This window comes from Arvicola amphibius, chromosome 9 (genome assembly GCF_903992535.2).
Source record: "Arvicola amphibius chromosome 9, mArvAmp1.2, whole genome shotgun sequence".
NCBI classification, from domain to species: domain Eukaryota; kingdom Metazoa; phylum Chordata; class Mammalia; order Rodentia; family Cricetidae; genus Arvicola; species Arvicola amphibius.
The window spans coordinates 34664998-34692934 of NC_052055.2; the positions used below are offsets into that span (position 1 = coordinate 34664998).

The 27937-nt window shown below is 49.4% G+C and overlaps 1 protein-coding gene, 1 non-coding gene and 1 pseudogene across 2 annotated transcripts in view; 2 read left to right on the forward strand and 1 right to left on the reverse strand.

Annotated features, from left to right (window-relative positions):
* Positions 1 to 161: 161 nt before the first annotated feature.
* The window catches only part of Iqank1 (IQ motif and ankyrin repeat containing 1), a 33755-nt gene continuing 5979 nt past the window's right edge, over positions 162 to 27937 (forward strand). Inside the window, exons 1-7 of the mRNA XM_038343054.1 lie at positions 162 to 169; positions 1482 to 1570; positions 5084 to 5170; positions 20788 to 20921; positions 21117 to 21281; positions 21348 to 21539; positions 21608 to 21733. Of these exons, the coding sequence (XP_038198982.1) occupies positions 1486 to 1570; positions 5084 to 5170; positions 20788 to 20921; positions 21117 to 21281; positions 21348 to 21539; positions 21608 to 21733 (789 nt within the window). The 5' untranslated portion in view covers positions 162 to 169; positions 1482 to 1485. The remainder of the gene's footprint in view (positions 170 to 1481; positions 1571 to 5083; positions 5171 to 20787; positions 20922 to 21116; positions 21282 to 21347; positions 21540 to 21607; positions 21734 to 27937) is intronic.
* On the reverse strand, positions 24406 to 24531 carry LOC119824093. Its single transcript, XR_005287029.1, has one exon. It is a non-coding gene; the product is annotated as a small nucleolar RNA SNORD22 (small nucleolar RNA).
* LOC119822593 lies at positions 26365 to 26743 on the forward strand (annotated as a pseudogene).

Below are 27937 nucleotides of genomic sequence, written 5' to 3' on the forward strand. Positions count from 1 at the left end.
ACCCATAGCTCAACGGGGAGTGCGAACGGATAGTTCGAAGCCCCTACTGCCGACCCCTGACCCTCGCCCCGGAAGTTAGGGTGACTCGGAAGTTCCGGCTTAGTCGCTAGGAAACTGGCCAGCCCGACGTGAGGGGCGGGGCTTCTGGCTTCCACGTTGCGAGTGGCAGGTGAGGCAGGTGAGGCCGCAGACGCGGGATGACCGCTTTACAGCACACAGACACACCTCTGGTTTCCCCATTTCACTCCCTGCAGGCTCGTCCTCTCACATGAGACCGACGGCATAGGAACTCCACGCGCTTTCCCACCCATATGCCCAACCACATAGGGGATCCTGTGCGCACACACCCCTGTACCCAAGGGACCCCCTCAGACGCAAGGGGACCTCGGATGACCCACAAGCAGAAGCCCCTCCGCCACATAGAATCCCGCACACCAAGCTCCACCCCTCATCTCATGTTAAGAATCCCTCCTTGAACCCTCCCACCAGTGGTCCTGGCACCCACTGATCGTGTCTTCCCCACACACCAGCTGAAGGTACAGGGGTCTCTTCTTCACACCTGTGCATTAAAGAGGCTGCGCTCAGGATACTGCAACCCTCTATAGACAGGGAACCTCATGTACATATCAACCCCACACATCACCCATACACCTAAGCACTTAGTTCCTCCTCGGTCCCTAGTCTGCCCAGGTTTCCCTCTTAGGCCCTGGCCTGAACTCAATGTGTCCAAGCCAGATTCCCATCCACCAGTTCTCCTGCCCCAAGTTCTCAATGTCTGAAAGACAGCCTTCAGTCACTTTCTGGCCCTATTTTCGGGATAACATTTCGTTAACTTTATTCCCAAATGTTCCTGTGGCACTAGCCGGGTGGGAACATAGGTGTATGGATTGTGCTACCTGGGTTTCCTATTCATTGGGCCCAAGGAGGGGTTCTAGAACCCTGGAGGACCCTAACACAGGCTGGAGTGGAAAGAAGACTCTTCCTAGGGGAATGAGTGGGCTCACACCTTGTATACTAGGGGGAAGAGCATTGCTTCCAAAACAAGACAGCAGTTTTCCGAGGCAAGAAGGAGATAGGGTGTGAGGGTGGAGAGGGGTTTGGGTTCATCATACCCAGGTTGGGGGCAGTTGAAGCCATGCCTGCCCAGCCCAGGCTGTTCAGCGGGTAGCCCAGCGATTTAGAAACTAGTGCCAGAATGCAGATCTGTGGATTCCAGCAGAGTGGGCTGAGGCAGGATTGTAGAGGACAGGCACACAAGCATAAAGAGAGGCATCCTCTTGCCAGGAATCCTTGCTCAAACTGCTGGGCATATACTCAGATAGCCAGGGGCAGGCAGGTGGACCAAGAAACTGGCTGGGAAATTGCTGGAGGCCCATCTCTTGCTGCGTGCATGCTCACCCGGGGCCAGGGCAGCATGGCCACTGCCTTGCCCTCTGCCATCCTGAACATACCCTCCCTGGACTTTTCCTTCCCACCCTCAGGAGAATGAGCAGTAAGAAGGGGGGCCCCAAAGCTGCACCAGGGAAGGGGCAGGCGCCCCTCCCTGGGTCCAAGCTTCGAACTGCTGCTGGTGAGTGCACCCTCTGACCTCCAGGGCACTGCCCCAACACTGACCCTGAGACCACTAGGTACATAGGGCTCCTCTGAGAAACCTTTCTCTCGAAGTCACCTTCAGGGGATCTATCTCTCTCTTAGTTGGGCTTGGGCACAATAGATTTGATGGTTTAAAGCTCAGACATCCACTGTAGCCTGGACCTCTAGAGCTGGGGTGGGGAGTGGGCACAGGGCTCAGAAAGGCACAATGTTAGAGCCCCTGGAGGTAAGAAAGGGGCCAGCGGGAGATTGGAGGGGCAGATGGTTTTAAAAAAACAATATTGAAGCAGGGCGGTGGTGGCGCACACCTTTAATCCCAGCACTTGGGAAACAGAGGCAGGAGGATCTCTGAGTTCGAGGCCAGCCTGGTCTATAGAATGCGTTCCAGGATGGCCAGGGCTACACAGAGAAACTCTCTCTTGAAAACAACAACAATAACAAAACCAATATTGAAAAAGAGCAGAGCTTGAATCCAAGCCGGGAATCTCGGTGAGAAGCACTTGTCCGCGCATTGTCCCACAGTCCCACCTCACCCCTTGCCCTGCAGATCACCTCTCCTAGCATTCCCAGGCTGGAAGGTTACCACTAGACTGGGCTGGCTTCGTAGAGCATCAGAAAATACTCTCCTGCTCCCTGTGCCTGCCCTCCTTCACCCCTTCACTCTTGCTCCCATTCATTCTGCCGCAGCTGTGAGCATCCTCCAGGCTGTCTCGGGCTCTGCACCCAGACTTGCCTGGAGTTTGTGCCTGCTGCAAGAGTACCCACCCAGACCTGGATGCGACCCCGCATCTTAGACCAGGTAGTGCCAGATTCTTTGGCTCTGGCAGGACGTGGTGACTCCACACCACGCTGGGGTGAAATCCTAGTTGCCCAAAATAGCCCCAGCTGCGTCTGAGGCCAGTCTTCCTCCTGGAATGAGGATAATGGGTACTAGCATTGCGTGCTGCGTCTGTGATCTCAAGCCCTGGGCACCAAGCTGCAGTAAACAGGGGGCAGGGCATGTGGACCAGACAAGAAGGTGTCCAGCATACTTGGGGTGGGGACTGTTTCTCATTTCTGTTGCTGTCAACTGTGCACCCAGCCCTCACCCCATACCATACTATGCATGCTGCCCTGGACAGCTCCTGTAGCTTATGCTCTGGTTCCCTGACACTTCCATCCCCAAATGAGCTCCCCCCCTCCCAATGGCCTCTGCCTGCCAAGCACTGTGTGGTCTGGGCAGGCTTGTTGTCCTTCATCTGGGCAAACATTCTGCGTAGTGGGCATCAGCCCCTCCAGGCTTACAGGTCCACAGAGGTTCTGCAGCCACCCTGCCTCCCAGTCCTCACACATCTGTAAGATCCTGGAGTGTCCGCTGCACCATCAGACTGCCCAAAGCCCCTGCCCAGAGCCCTCTAGGCCTTACCTGGCCTTGGGTTTTCAGTGCCTCCAGGCCCTCACTCCGAAGCTGCTCCAGGGCCACAGCCAGCTGCAGCCCCTCCATGTGCACCCAGGCCTGCTCCTCCTGCAGCTGCTGCAGCCACAACTGCTCCTCCTGCAGCTGCTGCAGCCACAGCTGCTCCTCCTGCCACAGCTGCATCTGCAGCTGGACCTGCCGCCTCCGGTCCTCCAGCAGGAGTTGCTCCTGGGCTAAGCATAGCTGGACTTCGTGGAGTCTCAGCAGTTCAGGGCCCAGGGCTGGCATGTGGGCCCCGGCTCCACAGCCCTCCATGTGCTCAGGGGCCAGCACCAGCTCGGATTCCACAGCTGTGGTCTGAACTGGCCTCCAGGCTGCCTGTAGCTGCTCTGGCCTGGTGGCCCTGCAGTTTCCCTGAGGAGCCGGCTGGGTGCTGGTCACGTGCGCTGTCAGGGCCACCCCCACCTGGTCCTGGGGGCCCCCTGTGTTGGGGGGCGGGGGCTCAGCCTCAGGGCGCTGCTGCCCAGCTGCCCGTTGGGCCCTGCCCACCCTCTTGCCTCGGGGCTTTCGAGCTCGACCTCGTTTCCCAGACATGGCCAGGGATCCAGTGCTTCTTTCACCAGGTGTCTGCTCCCCAGGGGCCTGGCTCATCCACTGGCCTTGTTGGGGAGCTCAGAGATCATCCCAGAGGCCACAGTAGGCTGCTTGCTCTCAGCCGGGCTCAGCCCTCTCTGTTCCTGCTGTCCCAAGTGACTGCGTTGCCCCTTGGCCTGGTGTCCGCAGCACAGCACCGGGCCCTGGCTCTTCCTGTAGGCCCCACAGGCCCCACTCTGTGGCACTGGGCCACACCAGAGAGTTTATAGGGACTTTGGCGGCACAGTGGCTCACCCTAGTCGAGGAGGCTGACTAACAACGTGCTGACACAGGGTGCGGGACTTCACAGGCCACAGACTTCACTGGCCAGGCTGGGAGGGAGACTAAGAAACTGGGGGCGGCTCTCAGTAGCTAGACTGCCGCTTAAGGACGTGCCTGGTCCTGCCTGGGCGTCACCAAGGCCCCCTCACCCCCTTCACCCCACCCTCGGTCGCGGGAAACTCAAACTGTCCACAGAGCTAAGAGCTGCATCTCAAATGCACCAATCCTGAATGCCCAGACCCTCGCTGACCATAGACCATCCCGACCCAACTGACCACCGGAGCCCCAAACCTACCCAGATGAACCCTGCTGCACTTGAGCTGGCCCGGGGAACTTGCCAGAGATGAAAGGCCACCATAGCCCCAGCATGAAACACTTGGGCCACACTGTGGGCTAGTGAAGACACTGAACCTTCAAAAGCCTAGCTAAAGCGAGTCTAGCTTGTCTCCTAGGATGGGGTGTGGGACCTGACTACTGCCATGATTAGAAGTTCAGCTCCCCCTTTGAATGAAAACAAGACCCAAGGGACCCTTACAAGGCCCACCTTTTAGTCCCAGGGGCGAAGCTGGGGGTCCAGGACCAGCTCTCATCTGAGCCTTCCTTCCCAGGCCTCCTGTTTCGAGGCGTTGCTCCAGGTGACATCCTCCCCAGTGGTTCCCCAGCCCCAGCCCGCTGACTCACACCCACGCCCAGGGCCTCATCCCAGCCAGCTCTGCTTCACTGGCCAGACTGGTTTGCCTGGCCCAGCCCTGCTCAGCATACACTCCCATCCATCCTGCCCTTGCCCAGGAACCTCAGGAGCAGATAGAGAGCACCTGTCTGGAGCAGAGCTGGGCAGAGGCTTTGCTGAAGGGCATAGAGAATGGCAGAGGCATTGTTTGGGTGGGAGACAGCAGTCGGACAATGAAGGGCACACTTTTTAGGGGTTTTTACATGCCCAGGCCCGGGGTGTCAGTTCCAGGTACGGGGGTAGGTATGCCTATTGGTTCTTAATATTACCAGGCTAAGATATATTTGCTGTTGGAAGACGCTGCTCATTAAAGCTGTGGCATGTGCTGGCCTCATGAGGCCTTCCCTAATAGCCTAGGAACAAGCCTAGCTGGTGTCCCATAAATGCCACCTGAAATTGATGGGATGAGGGACAACTCATATCCTAACACTTCTACTACCTTCCCTCAGGGAAGCCGAAAGAGAATCGCCAGGTGCAGAGGAAGACAGGCCAGCCAGCCAGAGAGCCCTACTCTGAGGACTCCAAGGTCCCTGCAGGTGAGATCCTGGGGGTCCTACCTCTGCTAAAGGGTAGGCTGGCAGTAAAGGGACTGCCAGACATGCATAGTATGCACAAATGTGTGTATCTACCTATGCACACATGTGTATGCATGAATGTGCAAGGGCATGTGTGTATTTATGTATCCGTGTGTGTGCATATCTTCCATGCAGTAGGCCAGAAGCACTCAGAGAAATCCCCTTCCTATGCCTTCCTAGCCTGTGGCTCTGTCCTCCTCCCAGTGACAGCATGAATCTCCTGTCCTGAGTGTGTCGCCCTCTGGTGGCAGTAAAATGATCCAGCCACGGACTGTGTTTGGGGTGCCCCATTGTAGAGTCCTGTGCCTGCTTTTTGGGTTCCATTGCTTATGGACAAGACTGGATCTGTCCAACCTGTTTACCTCCTGGCTCTGGCCCTGGCTCTGTGATGTTCCCAAGGTTCCCAACCCAACAATTAGGTTAAAATCTCACCAACAGCATCTCAACCCCACTTCAGCTACCCCTAACTCCCCTCTGGGTGTCTTGAAGCCAGCACATCAGCCAGTTCCTCTAAACTCACCCCAGTGTCCCTCCATCCACAATGCTCCCCGTGGCTGATGCCTGGACCCATTCCGGCTGACCCCGGTGTTCGATACTTTTCCTGCCTGGTTTCCAGGTCTCATCTGGCTGCTGCCTCACCCAGGTCCTCAGCGCAGCCCCAGTGTGTGCAACGCTGGGAGATGCTGCACCTGTGTTGCTTGTGAACAACACTTTCACTTGTGAACCTCCTCCATTCCATCCCCGGGTGCTGGGATAAGGAGACAGCCTTGTCCTGGACACAGGATGAACATGAGACCTGTAGGTTGTTCTAGCGTGGCTTCTTATGCCTGATGCCTTGACCTGGGCTCTGTATAGCTCAGGGCCTTGAGTCCTGAAACACAAGCAGAGACAAATGTGTGGGGATGCAGTCCCCAACAGAGATTCCGACCACAGGGAGGCCAACAGGAGGAACCAGTGTCCTCCAGAAGGACCCGTGCTGTTTCTCCCACTGCAGCACCACCCGCATTGCCCCTAGTTGTTGCACATCCTGGAAGGCCTTCAGTGGTCAGGAGCATTACTGCTGGGGTTCGGGAATGCATGTGGGGCTTTCTCAAAAGTACATTTTGTTTGACCAAGGATTCTGTATCCATGTTCCTAAGAGGTGCTGATCAGAATTTTCTTGTGGCTTCTTCTCCTGGCTTTAGGATCGGGGGACTCTGGCCTCATAGTTTCTTCTTCAGATTTATTTATTTAGTATATTTACATGTATGCCCGCCTACATTTATGTGCGCGTGTGCATGCCGTGGCTGCTGAGGCCAGAAGGCATCAGATCCTCTGGAGCTGAAAGGACAGTGGTTTGAAGAAGGCACCTGATGAGGTTGCTAAGAACGGAGCTCTGGGTTCTCCGGAAGAGCGGTAATAGCTCTTAACTGTGGCCCTAAACCTTTTAAGAATTTATTTTTTTATCTAAAATAAAATTATGTGTATGTAGGGTGGTGTGTGCGTGTAAGTGGCACCCACAGAAGCCTGAGGCATTGGACCCCTGAGGTTGGAGGTACAGAAAGCTACGAACTTCACATGGGTGCTTGGAACCAAACCTACTGAACCTCTTTGACCCTGCTGGGAAAGAGAATTCAGTCTCTTTACTACCCATGAGTCTATCCTGACTTACATCCATTCCTTTACAGTAATTTTTATTTTTGCAGAATCAGTAGTATTATTCATTTTTCCTATTAAAAAAGGTTTTAGTTTTTATTTTTAGTTATGTGTATGAATCTTTGTTTATGCACATGTATGCATATGTGTGATGGGTCTCCTGCAGCTGGAATTACAGGCAATTGGGATGTAGGTGCCGGGAACCAAACCTGGGTCTTCTGCAAACAGCAAGTGCTCTTGCTGCCCAGCCGTCTCTCCAGCCACACCAACTTTCATTTCTGACCCTACTGTTTGTATTTTTCTACTTCTCTTTGTCTGTATAGTTAATGGTTTATGAATTTTGTTGGTTGATTTTTTTTTGAGACAGGATCTCACTACATAGCACTGGCTAACCTGGAACTCAGGCTGGCCTTGAACTCTCTAATCTGCTTGCCTCTGCTTCCCAAGTACTAGGGTTAAAGGCATGACCACCACACACAGCTTGTTGATACTTTCAAAATACCAACTTTTGGTCTCATTGATTTTTGTTTTTTCCATTTTGTTTCTGTCTAATCCGTATTTTCCTCCCCTCTGGTATCTTTTGAGTTTAGTTCAGTTTTCATTTTCTTGTTCTGTAAATCGTAAAGCTGGGATGCTGGTTTGAGGTCTGTCTTGTTTAATGCTGTGATGTCAAATGTCTAATTCCCTTCAGCACTGCTTTTACCTCACCTGGTAGATTTGGTGTGCTGTGTTTTCACTGATTGCTAAGAACTCCCTAAGCTCCCTTGTGATTTTGTCTCTGCTCTTGTTTAAGATGCCATAGCTTGCTGGGCACTGGAAGTGTGTTACACACTTTTAATACCAGCACTCAGGAGGCAGAGGCAGGCAGATTTCTGAGTTTGGGGCCATGCTGGTCTAGAGAGTGAGTTTCAGGACAGTTAGGGCTACACAGAGAAACCCTATATTGGAAAACCAAAGCCAAAACCAAGAAAAGAAAAAAAAAAGACATAGCTTAACTCCCACATTCTGCGCATGTTCCAATTTTATTCTAGTCTGTCATCTGCCTCTACTTCATCCCGCTGTGGTCAGGGCAGATGCTCTGTGTCGTGTCTGCCTCTGAGGAGAGGTGGAGCTCTGTGGCAGAACACATATCTGCCAAGGAGTCACGGAGACTCATTCTGCGGCCTGCCCCACATTCCAAGATAATGTCCCCTGTGCACTTGGGCATCGTTTGCGTGTGGGGGTTGGGCAGTGCTGCACTGGCTCCCATGGCTTTCATATGTCAAGAACCCTATTTCTTCTTACTTCTGTCTAATGTTCTGTTTGTGTTAGGGACAAAGCAGTTCCAGCTACTGTTGTAGAGTTGCTTCTTCCTTGACTCTGAGGCTTTTTTCTGCACACTGATGGTTCATCCTCACAGTCATGCATACTTAGAACTGGCTTGTATTATTAAATCTTTTGATTATATAATGTTCTGTTTTTCCTCTTTTAAGTCTTTTTGTATTGTTATTAGCATATATTACTTATTGGTTAATTGTATAGTACTTGTACATTCTGACATTTTCACATAGATATGTCATGGATTTTGATCACATCCACCCTCAACTCTTGTCCCCCTCTCCCCTTCACTAATCCCCTTCACTAATCTTCCTTCCAATCAGTCCTCATTCTACTTTCATATTGTGTGTGTGTGTGTGTGTGTGTGAGAGAGAGAGAGAGAGAGAGAGAGAGAGAGAGAGAGAGAGAGAGAGAAGCTATTCACTAGGGTTGCTTATAGGAATGTTAGTAAGGGATTATTTAAGGGACCTTGGGCACCTCATCCACCTTATCAGTGGCTACACCAATGAAATATTTCTCCTTTCCCCAGCAACTGTGAACTGACCATAGGTCTCAGAGTGGGGCCTTGTGAGTCCCCTCCCCATACTGCACGGCACGATGTTGATGGACCCAGTCTTGAGCAGGTCTTATGTAGATAATCACTGCTATGAGTTAAGATTATAATATCCTGGCTGGGCGGTGGTGGCACACACCTTTAGTCCCAGCACTCAGGAGGCAGAGGCGGATCTCTGAGTTCAAGGCCAGCCTGGGCTACAGAGTGAGTTAGTTCCAGGACAGTCAAGGCTACACAGAGAAACCAAAAAAAAGTATAATATCCATGTCCTGCCTGGAAGACAACATATATATAAAATATATATATATATGTTAAATAAAATTTTATATAAAATATATAAAAGTCCACCCCTTCTATTGATTATGTTATTTCTTCCATCTCTTCCGGAATGTTCCCCAAACCTTGCAGAGGATGATATAGATGTCCTGTTTATGGCTTAGCCTCAGCACTTTGACCAATTATGAGTCTCTGCAGTTGCTGCTGTCCACTGCAAAACAACAACAAAAACTGTTCCAATTGAAGCTGACAGCAGCGCTCATGTATGCGCAAACATAATTAGTCACATCACACCCATTTACCAAAACAACAGCAGTGTCTTCCCCACTAGGGTCCATGACCTCACCAGCCGCGGCGTTAACCAGGTTTACAGAGCTAGCTGTGCTCCCTCCACTGGAGCAGGCCTCAAACCCAAGCAGAAAGCTGTTGGCTACTCCACAGCAGACTTGCCTCTGCTGCACCAATGGACACACCGTGCCTGGAGAGTCGGCCCTGTCATAGTTAAGGTCCCCAGCTGTGTTAGACTGTTGGTGACAATCCTCCCCAACAGCCTGCCCAGCACCTTCCAGCATAAGAGGACAAGCCAGCGGGGAGAGAGCTTCCAGCTTGGTTCCAGCTTGACTTCTCTGTGTTCCATGACCACAATACATGGTGTCTTCAGCAACAGGTTTTTAATTTTTTTATTACTTTATTATCCTATTTATATGTATATGGGTGCAGGCATGCCACAGCCCACATACGCACATCAGAGGACAACTTGTAGAAGTCAGTTCTCTCCTACTATTTGGGTTCCAGGGATCAAACTCAGATTGTCAGGCAAGCTTCTTTACTAGTCATCATATAAGGGTTTTTTTTTTTTTTTTTTTTTTTTTTTCCTCTTCTGGCGCTCATGCTGTAGACCAGGCTGGCCTCAAACTCAGAGATCTGCCTGCCTCTGCCTTCTGAGTGCTGGGATTAAAGGCTTGAGCCCCCACCACCTATATATATTTTTTCTAAAATTTATTTCATCTACTAATACATAGGCCCTTATGTTTTCTTACATTAAATATTTCTGCTTATTTGTCTGTGTGTGTGTGTGTGTGTGTGTGTGTCCATGTAGGCAAGCACACAATTTCTACAATGCATGTGTGGAGGTCTGAGAACAGCTTGGGGGAGGTGGTTCTCCCATTACACTCTTTGGGTACTTGTGAATCAGGGATTGCGCTCAGGTCATCAGACTTGGCAGCAAGCTTGCGCCCTCACCCACTGAGCCAGCTCACTGTCAGCCCCACCGTCACTCCCTTTTGGTTACAGGAGTGGAGGAAGATCTGAGCAATGAAGTTCTGAATGGATGTGTGCTGTTGACGTGGGCACAACCATGACAAGGACCAAGGACTCAGACCAATGGCAAACTGACAAAACCTATCCCCTTGTGGGGTCAGGCTAGGGAACGGCAAAGCCTTCTTCCTTTGGTCTATGTATGAGTGTATGTGTACAAAGGCACAATTGGTCAGTGATGTAAGTGTGTCTTCTATCTATCTGATGATTTCATTGGTTAATTAATAAAGAAACTGCCTGGCTCATTTAATGGGCCGGCCCTTGGGTGGGTGGAGTAGACAGAACAGGAAGTAGGAAGTGAGGTAGATGGCTCAGACAGATGCCACGCCTCTCCTAAGTGAGACAGATGCCTTGGGCAATTGCCATGCCTCTCCTCAGTGAGACAGTCACCATGAAGCCAGCTGCCAGGTCAGACATGCTGAATCTTTCCCGGTAAGACACCACTCGTGGTGTTACACAGATTATTAGATATGGGTTAGTCAAGATGTAAGTAAGAGGCTGAAACTAATGGGTCAGGCAGTGTTTAAATGAATATAGTTTGTATGTTGTTATTTCGGGGCATAAGCTAGCCAGGCGGCTGGGAGCAGGGTGGGCGGGAACGCGGCCCACAGCTCCTCACTACAGGTCAGTGTGTTAAACTAGCATCCACAGCTTTGTCCTCCTGGTCTTCACAGTCTGAGACTAGCTACCTGCTCCCCGCCCCCCCCCCCACAAATTACACACAATAACGTGCCGAGGCCCAGGTTGCAGTGGTCGTAGATGGAGCTCCACCAGAGCACAGCTGTTCCTCTGACCGCAGGTGTTCTGCGTGTGTGTCTACCCCACCGCATTCCCCCACCGGCTGCTCATCCAGAGGCCCTGAGTTTGTTTCCTCACACCCATATGGTGGCTCACGACTCCAGTTCCCGGGAACCTGACACCCTCACACAGACATGCGTGCAGGAGAAATACCAGTGCACCTAAAATAAAAATAAATTAAATTTTAAAAATAATATTTAAAAAAATAAGAAACTAGGAGAAACTAGAAAGAGGGCAGAAAAATTAGAATAGAGGCAGAAGAACAAAGAGGCTGATTTGGAAAAGCTTGAGAGAGCCATGTGCTTGTATCTATCCTATAATCTCCCTTTGAAAAGTTTTCCCCAGGAAGGGTTGTATTGTGCAGCTCATATTGGCCTCAAACTTGTGACCTTCCTGCCTTGGTCACCTGAGTTTGGGAGATGCAGGCTCTGCCATGTTTCACTCCAGCCTCTTTTACTTCTTATGTGTGTGCGTGTTTTGCCTGCACGCACTATCTAGGTGCTAGGGATTGAACCTGAGTTCTCTGGAAGGGCAGCCAGGGCTGCTCCTGAGTTCTGTCTTTTGATTGGAGAACTTGGAGAGTTTGATAACCCCTCCCCCGCAGTGGCTACCTATTCCCTCCCACTGAATTATACCCCAGCCCTCCATTTACAGTTAAAGTACATTTGACCCTTTAACAACATGAGCTTAAATTATATAAATCCACTTAAACACACATTTTTTTCAAGACTTTCTGCAGTTTGCTGGATGTGATAGCACATGCCTGTACTACCAGTACTTGGAAGGCTGAGGCAGGAGGATCAGAGTTTGAGCCTAGGCTACATAATGAGACTCTGCCACAAACAAACAAAATAAGTAAATAAATAGGGACAATTTGAAAAAAAGAAGAGCTGATACATAAATTTTAAGGGGCGATTTACTTCTCTGTGGCTGTGATAAAATGCCACGTACACAAGGAAACTTATCGGGGAAAGAGTTCCTTTCGCCTTTCCTTCCAGAGGGACAGAGTCCGTCGTGGCAAGGAGGCCTGACAGCAAGCGGAAGATATGGCAGCAGGAGCAGGAAACAGCTTACCTCACCTTCCACCACAGGCATGAAGCAGAGAGAGCAAACTGGAAGCAGGCGAGGTTTTCTAATCTCAAGCCTGCTCCCAGTGACGTGTTTCTTCTAGCGAGGCTGTATCACCTAAACCTCCCCCAAACAGCACCAGCAGCTGGGAATCAAGTACCCAGATATGTGAGTGTCTGGGGAGAATTTCTCAATCGAATGTATACCTGACCCCCACTGGCTCATGGCCATTGCCAGAATGCAAAATGCATTTAGCTTGACTTCAAAAGTCCCCATAGTCTTTCATAATCTCATAGTTTAAAAATCCAAAATCAGAGCCAGGCACAAGCCTTTAATCCCAACACTTGAGAGACAGAGGCAGGCACATTCCTGTGAGTTCGGAGCCATCCTGGTCTACATAGTGAGCTCCAGAACAGTCAGGACTACATAGAAAGACAACAACAACAACATCAAGAAAAGTCCAAAGTCTCTTCTGAGATTCAAGGCAATCTCTTAATTGTAACACCTGTAAAATAAAAAAAGCAGTTATGGGCTGGAGAGATGGCTCAGTGGTTAAAAGCACTGACTCCTCTTCCAGAGGTCCTGAGTTCAATTCCCAGGAACCACATGGTAGTTTACAACCATCTATAATAAGATCCAACACACTTTTCTGGCATGCAGGTATACATGCAAAACACTCATACATAGAATATAAATAAATAATTAAAAACAGCACTTGGGAGGCAAAGTCAGGGGGATCTTTGTGAGTTCAAGGTCAGCCTGGTCTATAGAATGAGTTCCAGGACAGCAGAGAGGTGTTACACAGAGAAACCCTGTCTCAGAAAATGAAAAAAGAAATGTCAGGTGATGGCCGTGCATACCTTTAATCCTAGCACTTGGGAGGCAGAGGCAGATGGATCTTTTGTGAGTTAGAGGCCAGCCTGGTCTACAGAGTGAGTTCCAGGACAGCCAGGACTACACAGAGAAACCCTGTCTCAAAAAAAAGCAAATTACATACTTCCAACATACAATGGCATAAAACATGCATTACCATTCCAAAAGGACTGAAAGTGTAAAAAACTGAGGCCATGACCATGCTGAGGTATATTTGAGGGAAAGACTTTTGTTGTAGATATTAGGGAGAGGCATCTGGGAGTATTCAGAACAAGGAGAGAAAACAATACACTGAACAATGGCCTACAGAGTGAACCAGGCCATTAGAGGAGAGAGACACAGGGAGAGCAAGTGAGGGGGAAGAGAGAGAGCACATGGCAGGAATGGCATGGTTATATAGAAATGAGAAACTGGGGGGAGGGAAGCCTAGGGGCTGGAGAAGTTTTGAGTGGGAGGCGCAGTGAGAAGAACCAGATGCCATCATGGACTTTGAGATGCCGAGAGAGCCTAGAGTCGGGCATGTGCTTAGGTATGCTAATAGGCACCTGGGGAACCAAAAGGATGGTTCTGGGCTAAAAGTCTGAACATGCTTCCCTTTGTCCAGAGGGCTGGATATATATACACTAGATGGAGATGTTTTCAGCATGACGAGAAGCCTTTTGTTTTGTTTTTGAGACAGGGTTTCTCTGTGTAGTCCCAGCTGTAGACCCTCACTTTGTAGACCAGGCTGACCTTAAACTCAGAGATCCACCTGCCTCTGCCTCCTGGGATTAAAGGCCTGTGCTACTATGCCTGGCTCTTACTTTTTCGTTTTTAAGAGAAGCTTTTTTTTTTTTTAAATGAGCATTGGTGTGTAGATGGAAGTTTCTATCCTGTCCTCCAGCTCTTGAATAACCAGCACGGAGACTTAATGTTACTTATTAATGCTCAGCTGATAGCTCAGGCTTATTACTAGCTAACTCTTACATTTTAAATTAACCTGTATTTCTTATTTACACTCTGCCGTGTGGTGGTACCTTCTTTCAGTACCACATGATCATCTCCTGCTTCCTCTGTGTCTGGCTGCTGACTCCAAACTCCTCCCTTCTTCCTCTCAGCATTCTCCTCGTTATTCTCGTCCTGCCCAGTTATTGGCCAGTCAGCTTCTTTATTAAACCAATCACAGTGATATATATTCCTACAGTGTAAAGGAATAGTCCACAGCACTGTGTTTTGCCTGTGTGTATGTCTGTGTAAGGGCTCTGGATCCTCTGGAACTGGGGTTATAGACATCTGTGAGCTGCCGTGTGGATGCTGAGAACTGAACTCAGGTCTTCTGGAAGAGCAGCCAGTGCTCTTAACCACTGAGCTCCCTGGAGAAGCACTCTTGAAGCTACCGTCAAAAACAACCACAGGGAATTTAAAATTTTGAGCTTGTGACTATGATACTAATAGCACTTCACCAGAGCTAGATTAGTAGCTTATCGGAACTCCACTGATTAATGTTAAAACTCTGAACTTCTGAAGTCTTAATATAACCATAGCATAGGGAGGGAGAGAAACCTGAAAGAGTTCTCATTTTTTCACAAGCCTTAAATCACTTCCTCGACCTTCATAGCTCACATTCACAGCCCTTGAGCCACTTTGGACCCGCACAACCTACTTTTGCATCCTCAGGACTTTACAGGTTGCCTTTACACACCTTAAATTCTTCCTCAGACTATCACAACGTACATAAAACCTCAAACCTTTTCTTTTTCCATCCAGTCATTTACCATGAAACAAAAGTGGTTGATTACTGAGAGCAGTCATTACAAAGTAAGCTCCTTTAAATAAAGGAATTAGGTAAAAAGTTACATTGAAACCTGTTTTGTGAGTTTATCTCTTTGCCTGTGAAATAAGCCAGCAAGGTAAACTGTGAGTCTGACTTTTACCTATGAAATGGACCGACTAGGCAGCCGCACCCTTGGGAGGCAGAGAGTGGGGTGCTTGCTATTGTCAGAAGGATAAAGCTACAGTTAGCCATCAGCTTCATCCGAGACCCAAGAAGGATAAATTAGAGCAAGAACAATAATCCAAATGGTCTCCGTAACAGCTAAAAGGCGGGGATTTAGCTGCTACCTGGGCGGTTACTCTAGGTTCCCTCAGGGTAATCTCAGTGGTGTCACTGGAGACAGTGTGTCAGTCTTTGCTGTCACACATGGCGGCATCAGCCTTGGGTCAGAGACGGAGAAGGTCTGAGAGATTTTCTTGTGGACTAGGAACTTGGGAAAACTGACCTACCTTGGCCAAGCCTATAGTCAACAGTGAGAACAGTTTGGGTGGGGCCTTGGCAGTTTCTTCCCCTGTGGTTCGTTTTAACACAATCCAGGTGGAGTCGCCTCTGCCCCACCGTCTTCTCTGGAGACCTTAGGGTTGCCACTAGGTGCTGGTGTTTCTGCTTATCATGGGAAGCTTTTTACTAAACACTTTAAATACCACATTCAGCAGATCTCTGGGAGTTCTAAGGGCCATGTATTAAATATACTTCATTTTAAACAAACTTAACTTATTTTTAGTTACTTGCTTTAGGCTTAACCTTGAAAAGATATACAGGAGGCTAAATAATGCTTGTCCTTGTAAATGAATTACATTTGTACTAGCATGACTGTGCACATAGTTCTGAGCACACTAAAGAGTCTGATATTTATGAAGTGCCTGACCATTAACTTGTATGTCTTAATTATCTTTAACAGTTTACAACAGGTTAGTTGCTTTTGGGGGGCGATTTGAGATAGGGTTTTTCTGTGTACCCCGACTCTTCCTGGAACTTACCCTGTAGACCATTCTGGCCTCGAACTCAGAGATCTGCCTGTCTCTACGTCCTGAGTGCTTGGATTAAAGGTGTGCGCCACCATCACCCAGCTAGATTTTTGTTGTTGTTTTTAGTTTCAAAATATACCTGATAAATTTACAAACCTGAAATAAAAGTCAGGCAGCAGTGGCTCACACCTTTAATCCCAGCACTTGGGAGACAGAGTCAGGCAGATCTCTGTGAGGTTGAGGCCAGCCTGATCTACAGAGTGAGGTCCAGAACAGCCGAGCCAGAGCTACACAGAAAAACCATGTCTCAGGGGGTGGGGGAGAGAGAGAGAAAGAGAGAGAGCGAGAGAGAGAAAGCGAGCGAGAAAGAGAATGATAAGTGTTAGAAAGGATGTTAAATAAAATGGAACCCTCATTCATTGCTGGCAAGAGTCCCAACTAGTTTAGCCACTGAACTGAAGCTAGAATAGACCCACCCTCTGTCCAGCCACACCCCTTCAGGCCACACCCCTGCGTCCTGCCAAGGCGACACTTGCACGTCCAGGTTCACTGCTGCTCCGTTGCTCCCAGCAGCTGGGAAATAGACTCATTCTAGAGGATCATCGGGTGATGAGCAGATAATGAAAATGTGGCCCAGATACACCGTGGAATCTGCAAGAAAACGGATAGAATTGGGAAATATTACATTAAGTGAGCTAACCCATATCCTCTTCTGCCTTCTCATTAACTTTCTTTAAAGATTTGTTTATGTGTTCATATGTGCTTTCCCTTCATGTTTATCTGTGCACCACATGGTGCCTGTAGAGGTCAAAAGAGGGCATCACATCTCCTGGAACTGGAGTTACAGATGGTTGTGGGCCACCATGTGGGTGCTCAAAACCAAATCTGTATCTTCTGTAAAAGCAGAGCCGTCTCTAGAGTCCCTGCCTTCTAGTTTTTATATATGCATATTTATGTGGAAATGACTGTATTTAAGGCCAGGAAACCAGAAAGGGGCCCATGAGAGGGGAAAAGACACTTTAGGTTATGGGGAGGAGAGTGATAAATCACATGAGATATGAAAGGAAAAGGGGGAATACTCAAGTTAAAAAAAACTTAAATGGGGAGGGGACAGGAAGAAGGAGCCAAAACTGAGGCTGTATGGCAAAGCCACAAGGAAACCGGTACTTGGTAATCTAATTGAAAACTGGTGTTTCCTTTTTGTAAGAATTTGAATGGTAGTCCCGAGTGGTTAAAGCTGACTCCAGGAGCTATAGATTTGTAAGTGAAAATTCCATTGCCAGGAGTGGGGTACCACCCGATGATATGTAGGTCAGGGGAGTCCTGAGGTTCCCACAACAATTCATGCAAATGCCGCTGCAGTTGGCTGCCCACTGGAAATATATGGTAAGAACCTATTGCTGAAGACACCATATTTTCTCTAAGGACAGAGAAGTCAAGCTGGAACCAAGCTGGAACCAAGCTGGAAGCTCTCTCCCCGCTGGCTTGTCCTCTTTTACTAGAAGGTGCTGGGCAGGCTGCTGGGGAGGATTGTCACCAACGGTCTAACATAGCCAGGGACCTTAACTATGACACGGCCGACTCTCCAGGCACGGTGTGTCCATTGGTGCAGCAGAGCCAAGTCTGCTGTGGAGTAGCCAACTGCTTTCTGCTTGAGTTTGAGGCCTGCTGCAGTGGAGGGAGCACAGCTAGCTCTGTAAACCTGGTTAACGCCGCGGCTGGTGAGGTCATGGACCCTAGTGGGGAAGACACTGCTGTTGTTTTGGTAAATGGGTGTGATGTGACTAATTATGTTTGCGCATACATGAGCGCTGCTGTCAGCTTCAGTTAGTGTCTGAGTCACAGTTCTGTTGCTATCAAGAGACATGGCCAAAGCAATTCATCTATATAGCATTTCATCGAGGGCTGACTTACGGTTTCAGAGGGTTAGTATCATCATGGTGGGAAGCATTGCAATCTGCTGGCAGACATGGGGCTGTAGAAGTAGTACATCCTGATTCATGGGCCAAGAGACACTGGGTCTGGCGTGGGCTTTTAAAACCTCAAAGCCCATCCCCAGTGACACACTCCCTCTGACAAGGCCACACCTCCTAATCCTTCTAATCCTTTCAAACAGTTCCACTTGCTGGTAACGAAGTATCTAAATATAGGAGCCTATTGGGCCCATTCTTATTCAAACTACCACAGTTAGAAAAGGTTTTGTTGCTGTTTTGCAGTGGGCAGCACTAACTGCAGAAACTCATAACTGGTCAAAGTGCTGAGAAAGTGGCTGTTCAATGCTCAGCCGTATCTTTGTCAGCCTCTGCAAGGCTCAGGGCATGTCAGAGAAGAGCGGGCAGGAAAAACGTAAGCGCCATGAGATGGTGGAATGTTCTGGAATGCTGTGTTTTCTCATGGCTATTTTTGTGTGTGTGAATTTTAATTTTAATTCTCATATAATCTGATAGTTGCATTACTGCCTTGTACATGTCTTTTATTTATTTCATTCTTTCCTGGAGGCATGAGTCTAATTGCCATAGCTCCCTTCTCTTTGAAGCATGCCTTTGTATACAGAAGCACACATGTGCTACTGCTGTTTATTTTCTCTAGCTCAGTGGATTTGGGTGCTTGCTTACTTTTGTATCTGCCATCCTTGAAATTCAACATGCATTTCAATGCTGTGACTTGATGACTTTCGTTAGTTTTCAAAACTCTCTTCCGACCAAACAAAACACCTTTAATCCCAGCACTCAGGAGCCAGAGACTGATCTCTGTGAGTTCAATGAGTTCCAGGACACTTAGAGCTGTTACACAGAGAAACCCTGTCTCAAAAAACAAAAGAAAGCAAAACAAAACAAAAACAAAAAACAAACAACAAAAAAAGAAAAAGAAAGAAAGAAAAGAAAAAAGAAAGAAAACAAAATAAAATAGGGCCCAGATGTAATTCAGTATAGGGTCCTTGCTACCTATACTCACCAAAGATTGAATACAAAGATTCATTTCCGGGACCAGGAGATGGTGCATTCAGCCAGTAGCTTGTAGAGCAGATTTGAGGACCTGAGTTTAATCTCCAAAAGCCATGTAGTTCCAGCCCTGGAGAGCCAGAAGCAGGAGGGTCCCTGGGATCACAGCCAGTCAGCCATGTGCACCTGCACACACACAGATTAATTTCTTTTTTTTTTTTTTACATTTTATCATCTTTTTTTCTCATTTTTTTTATTAAAAATTTCCATCTCCTCCCCTCCTCCTCTCCCTTCCCTCCCCTCCTTTCCACCCATACCCCCACTCTGCCCCTCTCCAAGCCAAAGAGCCATCAGGGTTCCCTTCACTATGTTAAGTCCAAGGTCCTCCCAGCTCCCCCTAAGTTCAGGAAGGTGAGCAACCAAACTGACAAGGCTCACAGTGAGCCCATCCATGCTGTAGAGTTCATGCTCATCGCTGTTGTCCTTGGTTTCTCAGTCCTCCTCCACCATCAGCCACATTCAGAGAGTCCGTTTTGGTCCCCTGTTCCATCAGTCCCATTCCAACTGGACTTGGTGTACTCACTCATAATTGGTTTCTAGCCATAAATAAAGGACATCGAGCCTATAATTCCTTAAAAAAAAATCCTAGAGAAGCTATATAAGAAGGTGAATCCAAAGAAAAACATATAGTTATCCTCCTGGATATTGGAAGTAGACAAGATTGCCGGACAAAAAATGGGAACTTGGGGGTGGGGTGGGTTGGGGGGATGGGGAGAGAAAAGTGTGAAGTGGAGGATGGGAAGAGCTTGGGGGAATAGGATGGTTGGGATATAGGAAGGGTGGATATGGGAACAAGGAATTATATATCTTAATTAAGGGAGCCATTCTAGGGTTGGCAAAGACTTGACTCTAGAGGGGTTCACAGATTAATTGCTGACCTTTCTTTTTATCTGGGGGAATGGTTGAGAAGGGCTCTCACTGCGTTGCCCAGGTTAGTCTCCAACCCCTTGGATCAAGTGACCTCCCTACCCCCTGGAGCACCTGGACCTGCAGGTGTGTGTCACAGGGTCGGCTCCATTTGCTGCACCCTGTTTACCTCCTTCCTGGTTTCTGCTCTCTGCTGTTCCTCAACTGCATCACCTGGGACCACCCCTCTCTGCAGAGCCACACTACACTGCCCACTGTCCTTGCTGCTGAATTTCTTCATGTTTGTCCGTCTGAGTCTTGTTTTCTGTTTCTTTCTTTATGCGCTCTGACTCATGTTTCAGTTGTCCTTGCAGTCTACACAGCCTGTCTTGGAGTCCCAGTTAGATAAGATTTTCATCTCTCTTTTGTGGATAGGTGCTCTGGACACCTCACTTGAGACCCCATGGGGTGGAGTAGTGCCCATAGGTTACTGTGTGGTGTTTGTTCTTCCAGTCCCCTGCTCCTGGAAGCCACTGTGCCAGGACAGCATGTTAGCCTCTGCAAGATGGCGTGAATGTGTGCGTGGCTGTGCCCAAGTTCTGGACTCAAACCCTCTTGAGTGTCCTGGGCTGTGGTCTGAGACCACGCCCCTTTTGGGGCAGTTTATGCTTTGAGGATATGTTGGGCCTCTGGCTCTGGTGGGTGAACCCTGAGGACCAGGGGCAGTTTTTCTATCCTTTCCTCAGGCTTCTTACAACTTCTCTCAGTCGGCGTCTTTCCAGCTGTAGATTTCTAGCGATTTTCTGGCCCTGGGGATGTGGACTTTCTGCTCAAGCCTCTCCTTCCCTGGTTCTTCTGAGGGAGCATTATTCTGACTCAGCTATTGAGGAATTTTTGTCACTGTTGAGACTGTCTACCACTTAGCCCTGGCTGGTGGTTTCACACTAATGGACTCCGTGGTCCTCCTGAGTGTTGGGAGATAGGCATGATCATGGCATCCGGCCTTCATGCTTTCTGAGAACCATCCGGGTCCTCTGTATAACCCAAGCAACTGCATAGATGGTGGCTAGGAAGGAAGACTGGGGTTCAAATCTCAACTCTCTTCACCCCAGCCCCAACCGCCGAGGACAAGGCCGCCATTGTCATCCAGTGTGTCTTCAGGCAACATCTGGCACGAAAGGACCTGGCTCGCCGTCGGCAGGAGCGCCAGGAGTACCTGGATGAAATGGAGAAGCTGCAGAGAGAGGTGAGTAGGGTTCAGCCACAAGACCCTGGGTGCCGGGACCACCGGGAGAGGGAAGGTCTGGACAGAGTGTGAAGGGGAATCATGACCTTGGGGGTTTAGACAGGGACTTCAGGTTGTGGACATGATGTCTGGATTGCACAGTGACCCCGAGCTGTGTGGGCGCTGGGGACGGTGACCACGGGCCATGTCTTGCAGGCCTACCTGGCCTTGGTGCGCAGGGAGCAGGAGGCGGCTCGGCGGCAGCGCGAGCAAGAGGAGGCAGCGGAGCGCGCCCGGCGGGAGGAGCTGCAGCGCCGCCGCCGCCTGCTGGAGGCTGCCTTCGAAGGGGACCTGGGCGAGATCCGTGCGGTGCTTAAAGAGGTCCGTGCGGCAGCAGCGGGTGGGCGGGACCGGGCGGGCGCCAAGGTGACACTGCCCTGCGCCCAGGTGGATCAGCTCCTGACGCGCGAAGGCGTGGGCCACGACGAGGCAGGCAAGGCTCGGCGGCTGCAAAGGCGCTTGGCCACTGTGGAATGCGAGGACAGCCACGGGAACACGCCTCTGTCCGAGGCGGCGGCGGGCGGGCAGCCCTTGGCCATCCAGCTGCTAGCGGAGCTGGGTGCCAGCCCCAACAGCAAGGTGGGCGCGGTGCGCGCGGCGGCGGCGTGGCCTGGTCCCCGCACGCGCTCAGGGAGCCCCTTCCGCAGGGCGCCTTCGGCCGCACGCCGCTCTACCGGGCAGCCTTTGGGGGCCACCTGGAAGCCGTGGAGGTGCTTCTGAAGCTCGGAGCAGACCCCCGGGTGTATGCCGATGATGGGAGCACTCCGGAGCAGGTGTGGCCCTGGCATGCACTTCCATCCATACTCCAAAGGTTTCCGATGTGGTGGCACACATCTATAATACCAAGACTGGGCAAGAGCATTGACCCTATCTCATAAGGAATAGATGTGTGTATATATGTGAATACACACACACTCTCACACACACACACATTCCTTAAGAGACAGGGTCATTCTCTCTCTCTCTCTCTCTCTCTCTCTCTCTCTCTCTATATATATATATATATATATATATATATATATATATATATATATATATATATATATTTCATAAGGAATGTGTATGTGTGTGTGTGTGTGTGTGTGGGTGTGTGGGGTGTGGGTGTGTGTATCGATCCATAGGATACAGGGATTCCTAGGTTTTATATTTGGTTCCATCCCACCAACCAAACACCTGTAGGTTTCTGAATAATGATTGGTTGTTGTCTGCCAGGGGACGCCTTCTATGCGGTTGTCCTAGCTCCTTCAGCTCTGCTACCAGAGGATACAGCTGCTGTGGTAGATTAGGCTTTCTGGCCTCAGAGGTTGGCCAGGTATCACAGGTGCCCTCAGTCTATTCCTGTTTCTTCCCTCTTGGTGGAACTGCCTCCCATCAGGAGAGAGTGCTGTCTTCCTCATGCTGACCACTGAAACATGTGGGTCCAGGAGGTCACTGGTGAGGCTTACTCAGCAGTGGGGGCAACTCTGAGAAACCAGCCTAGGAAGTGCCTCTACCTTCTATTTGTTTGTACACACACACACACACACACGTTAGCCAGGAACAATCCTGATCCTTTTGCCTTAGCCACTACAGTTCTGGGGTTACAGGTGCTGGGTACCACATCTGACCTTACCTTTATTTCCTTTAAGTCACCTGAATTTAAAGTTAGTTACCCCATATCTCACCCCTAAAGCTGAGGGTGCTGCCAGAAATGATGGTATGGGTGTCAGGCCTTTTGGAAAACACTTGCTTCTGTGCCCCTTGAAGGGGTATCGGATCCTTTGCCCAGCCTGGAACCCCAGCTTCAGGTGACACTCCCAGCTTTGCTTCCTGGGGACACTTCTCTGGGCTTAGCCTAACCTCCTGGGCTAGCAGGTAAAGTTATAGTATAGCTGGAGTCTGGGAGCTCAGAGAGTGCCCAAGCGCTGGTGCCTGGAGGCCATAGAGGGCTGGAGGACTGTGGGTGCCGCTGTGGGGCTGGTAATTGGGGAGCTGTGGTAACAGGGAGGTGTCCTGAATCTTAGCTGTCAGGAAGAGCACTCATCTCAACCTCAGTTACTAGAGCCACTGACAGCCCACAGGCCAAGAAATGAGTTCTGCCCTGAGTCTCACGCCTGACACAATCAACTCAGCAGATCTGAGTTCCAGCATTAACAGGGAACCTCTAGTCCTTAGACAGGGAAATAGCTCTGGGCCCTAGGGAGAATTCTTAGATAGCACACCAAGAAGCCAAAAGAAAGAAAAGCTGGCCTTCACCAAGATGAAAGCATAGTAACCTGGCGGGGGCGACACCATGTTCAGAAAGGAGTTCCCAGGGTGAGGCTTTTCTGTGCACTCCAGCTGTCCTGACCTGCAATGTACCCAAAAGTGGGAAACCCATGGCATAATCAGTGGTGGCGTTTGCACTCTCCCCTGAGGATAAAGAGAAAGAAGAAAGGAAAGAAGGAAAGGAAAGCTTCCCTTCATAGGTCTCTGACAAGAAGCTATGGCCAGCAATGGGAAAGACTGGTCACAAATCATATACCTGACCAAGGACACCTCCCTGGGGAATATAAGCAAATCCATCTCAACGACAAGCAAACATGTCGTCCAGCCATGACAGACAGGGAGAGGAGTGTCCCGGAAGAGGACATGATGACTGCAGAGCCGCACAGAACAAGGGTGTCTGTCCCATGTCAGCATTCACTGTGACAGCTGAAGTGGCGGAAGGCAAGGCTGGAGGCAAGCTGGAGTCTCAAGCCGTGCAGCCAACATGAACATGGGCTCCGCCCGCTGCGGACCCTGAAGATCCAAACACACTATGCTCCTCAGCAGTTATGTTTGGGCCCTTAGCCCAGCGGCGTGAGCCTGTGCTCACATAATAATGTCTGCAGAAGCTTGCATGGTAATAGCCCCAAACTGGACACAGTCCAGATACAGATGTCCTTTCATGGTGAAAACTGGTACGGTCATAGTCTAGACCCCCTTCCAGCCACGGAGGATGAGGTAGAGACTGGCAGCAACTCCCACAACTCTCCAGGAAACTGAGAAAAAGCCCCTCCTGCAGTACTAAGCAGACAATTCCATCTCAAACTGGCAAAATGATAAAATGGAAGACAGATTGGTGGTTTTTACAGGAAGGAAAAGAGGAGGAGTGGACGTGGTGGGGGGGAGGACAACGGCCCTCTAAGGTTGTGGGTACGGAAACTTGTTTCATTTTCTTTTTTTTTCTCTTTTTTCTTTTTTTCTTTTTGGCAAAGAAACAATTTTATTAAGAGAATGATGAGACAGAGCTCCAATTATCGAGGTAACAGAGATCTTTGTTCTTGGAGATCTGCATTCCATTCACAGGTTCCTCATTCTTTCTTTGTTCTTGGAGATCTGCATTCCATTCACAGGTTCCTCATTCTTTCTTCAGCCCTGGGAAAAGACAAGCCACCTCTTATCTCTTATCGCCTGACAATTCTTTCCTCTCTATAAAAACTCAATCCCTCAGACAGTTCCTTCTGGAACAAATCTTCCTCTTTTCCCCCAGCCAGCCCCAGTGGGTTCACCTTTTCAGGCTCTGGCGCTAGGACAGGAAGTAAGACATGTGACAGTTTCTTCATGGGGAGTTTTTTCTTTTTTTTTTTTTGAGACAGGGTTTCTCTGTGTAGACTTGGCCATCCTGGAACTCACTCTGTAGACCAGGCTGGCCTTAAACTCACAGAGATCCGCCTGCCTCCACCTCCTGAGTGCTAGGGTTAAAGGCGTGCGCCACCACCGCCCGGCCTCAGCTTGTTCTTCTGTTTGCTGCACGCAGGCATCAGTTAACTGCAGTGACCCGCCACATGCCGTGTGCTTTGTCTTCCTTTCAAGTAGCTCAGTCTCTACCCTACCACTTCACGAGCTTATTAAACCACGGATCTGCTCACATGACACCCAGCAGCTCACCACGTCATCCTCTTGTGCTCATTTGGTTTCCGTTGATTACGGCTCTTCCACCCACAGGTCAGCCAGCACAGGTTTGTAAGCTGTTCCCACTCACCAGCAGCTCACAGCCCGGCTCTGTGAGACTAGAGATTAACATCAAGTTCCTCGCCAAAATCTTGGCACATAGTTCTCAATAAATATTCTTTCAGATAAGTACCCGTGGTTTATTTAAGATTATTAAGACAGCACAGATGACTGTCCACATGTGCAAGTGTTTGCCTGGTCGTCATCCCTTCTCTTCTCTCGCATCCACTTCTCTAGCTGCTCTGGGAATTTATACATCTTGGACCTTATTCTATAAAATACCGATCATAAGCTGGACATGGAATGAATCATAGTTGTGTGTGTGGCACTGTGGTTCACCCGAAATGCCCAGCAGAAGCAATATAAGGAACGCCATTTTGCCAGAGCCTTACCCTCTCTGCCCATGGAACTATGTGGTGGATTTTATAGGGATACTTTCCTTGTTTCTCCTGTCCTGCCATTTCTTCCACATTTAAAGCGCCATTCATCCATCCGTCCACTCACTCACCCGCTCAGCTGCCTGTCTATCCATTTTCAGACCGAAACATCTAGACACTGCAGCTTAGTCTCGCTGCTGGCATCTTCTGCACATGAGTCTGTGTGGCATTGTTCCTCCGGCATCACCTCTGGTCCCAAGCTGTATCTGTGAGATTCAGTCTCTTGCTCAGGCCTAAAGTGCATCTCCTTTCACCGGTACAGCGAACTCCATTATGCGAATTTTCAATGACTGAGTTCCAGATGCAGTGTGCCATGTGTGCCCTTGCCATCTCTCCCGTGTGTGCCCACACGCTTTCGTGGCTGTAGCAGCCCATTCCCTCCTGCCAGCAGCGCCTTGCAGTCCCACTGCGCAGTTCATTCCCGTGCTGTGATTGTTGTAGGTTTTGAAGACTTGTGGTAGATGTCATTGTTGTGCTAGCTGCTTTCCTGTGGCTATTAGAAAACACCATGACCAAAAGCAACTTAAAGAAGAAGGAGTTCATTTGGCTTATGGTTCTAGGGATAGAGTCCACCTAGGGGAAGGCATGTCATGGCAGGGGGAGCAGGAAACTGGCTGATTGCATTTTCATCCATTCACATGGGAAGGAGAGAGAAAGAATAGGAAGTGGGATGAGACTATAAACCCTCAAAGCCCACCCCCAGTGATCGACTTCCTCCAGCAAGGCTCAGCCTCCTAAGAGATACCATAACCTCCACAAACAGTGCCATCAACTACGGCCCAAGTGTTCAAATACGTGATCCCACAAGGGACAACCCTCCTTCAAACCAACACGTTACTCCCCTGCCCCCAGAGGCTCTTGGCCATCTCAAGATGCAAAATGCATTGGTTCCAACTTCAAAAGTCCCTATAGTATTTCAGAGTCCCAGCATCATTCAAAAGTCCCAAATCTCCTGCTGTGAGGACCTGGTGCATCTCTGGGAAGTGGCAGCTGGGGAGACTCCCATGCTCACCATGGCCAATGAGAAACTCAAGGAAGGAGTCAAGACTGAGAACAGTGAGCATATTGATGCCTCCTGCTCACGGGCAGGGTGGCTGCATGGTGCAGCTTTAAATGAAGCAGCAGACACTGCTAGGTAAACTGACGAAAGCTCACTGTGAACAACAGAGTTCGCCAATGAGGCAGATTGGGGTCCAGTTTGATGGGCAAACAGTGAAACAGACAGACACACCTGCATAGTTGGAAATGGAGGATGAAGATCCGATGGATGTGTTCCGGCAGCAGACAGGAGATGTCTACCCAAAAGGGAGGTCGCTACTTCATCCCTTTTTTGTTATAAACCAAGAAACATTCTCCATTAGAAAGCTGCAGTTTGGCTCCCGCACACCCTGACCACCACACTGCACTTTGCTCTTTGGTTTCCCTACTGTACCAGCACGCTGCCGTGTTCCCTTTTGGTTGCCATCAGATGGAGAAGGGCTGGGAAGGTAGCGGCTCTGTGAAGGCCTCTCCTCCTCCACTAGTGGCTCTGTGAAAGCCTTCCCCCCTCTGCTAGCGGCTCACTCAGCTCTTCTCCGTACAGTCCCGGAAGTAGTTTTGCTCTCATTGTTTTAACAAAAGAACTCACAACATAAACCCCTGCACCCCGTCTTCAGTTGGAGAATGTCAATGTTTTTCATTTATCACAAAACCAAGGACAGTTTGTAACCTTTCTTTATATAGCTGTTACATGTAAGGTAATCTGCCTTTCAGTAGGGGAAAATTATTCTTGAACAAAATGTTCCTGGATAGCTTCCCTTCAACTCAAGCACCTTGTTTAAATAAACTTCTTGTTTAAAAATAAAAGAAGTTCAAAATCTCTTGTGAGACTCAAGGCCATTTAGAAACATGATCGATTGTAAATCAAAAAAACAAATTACATGATTTCCTTATACAATAGTAAGGAATATGCATTGCTGTTCCAACATGGAGGAATGGGAACTTAGTGAGGAAATACCAGACCAAAGCAAGACTGAAACCTAGTAGGAAAAACCAAAGTCCCGTAGCTCTGTGTCTTCCTTCTGGGACTTTAATTTCGAGGGTTTGGCTGAGTCCACCACCCTTGCTGGCTGCAGCGTACACCTCTCTCGGGCTGGTTCCGCTGCATAGGTGCAGTTCTCCTTCAGATGTCTCACGCTCTGGCAGCTCCGACATCTTCGGGTCTCCGCTGCAACCCAGGCCTCAGCATCACAGTTTCATTCAGTGGCCTCTCCGCTCCCTTGCAGGGACGTCAACCTGGCATGCGTTGCCTGGCCTCAGCAGCTCTCCACTCATGGAGGAAGGAAAGCGTGCTTAGCAAGTGCACACCTTGATGAGTGACGATCACCAAACAGAAACGATGCCTAAAAGCAAAGTCAATGGACTGCGAATCCAGAGGGAAGTCCCAGGGTTTGGCATAGTGGCATGCACCTTTGATCCTAGCACCCAGGAGGAGGAGGCAGGAGGATCTCTGTGAGTGAGAAGCCAGCCTGGTCTACAGAGTGAGCTCCAGGACAGCCCGGACTACTCAAAATGTAAACAAACAAACAAGCAGAAAAGGGAGAAGAT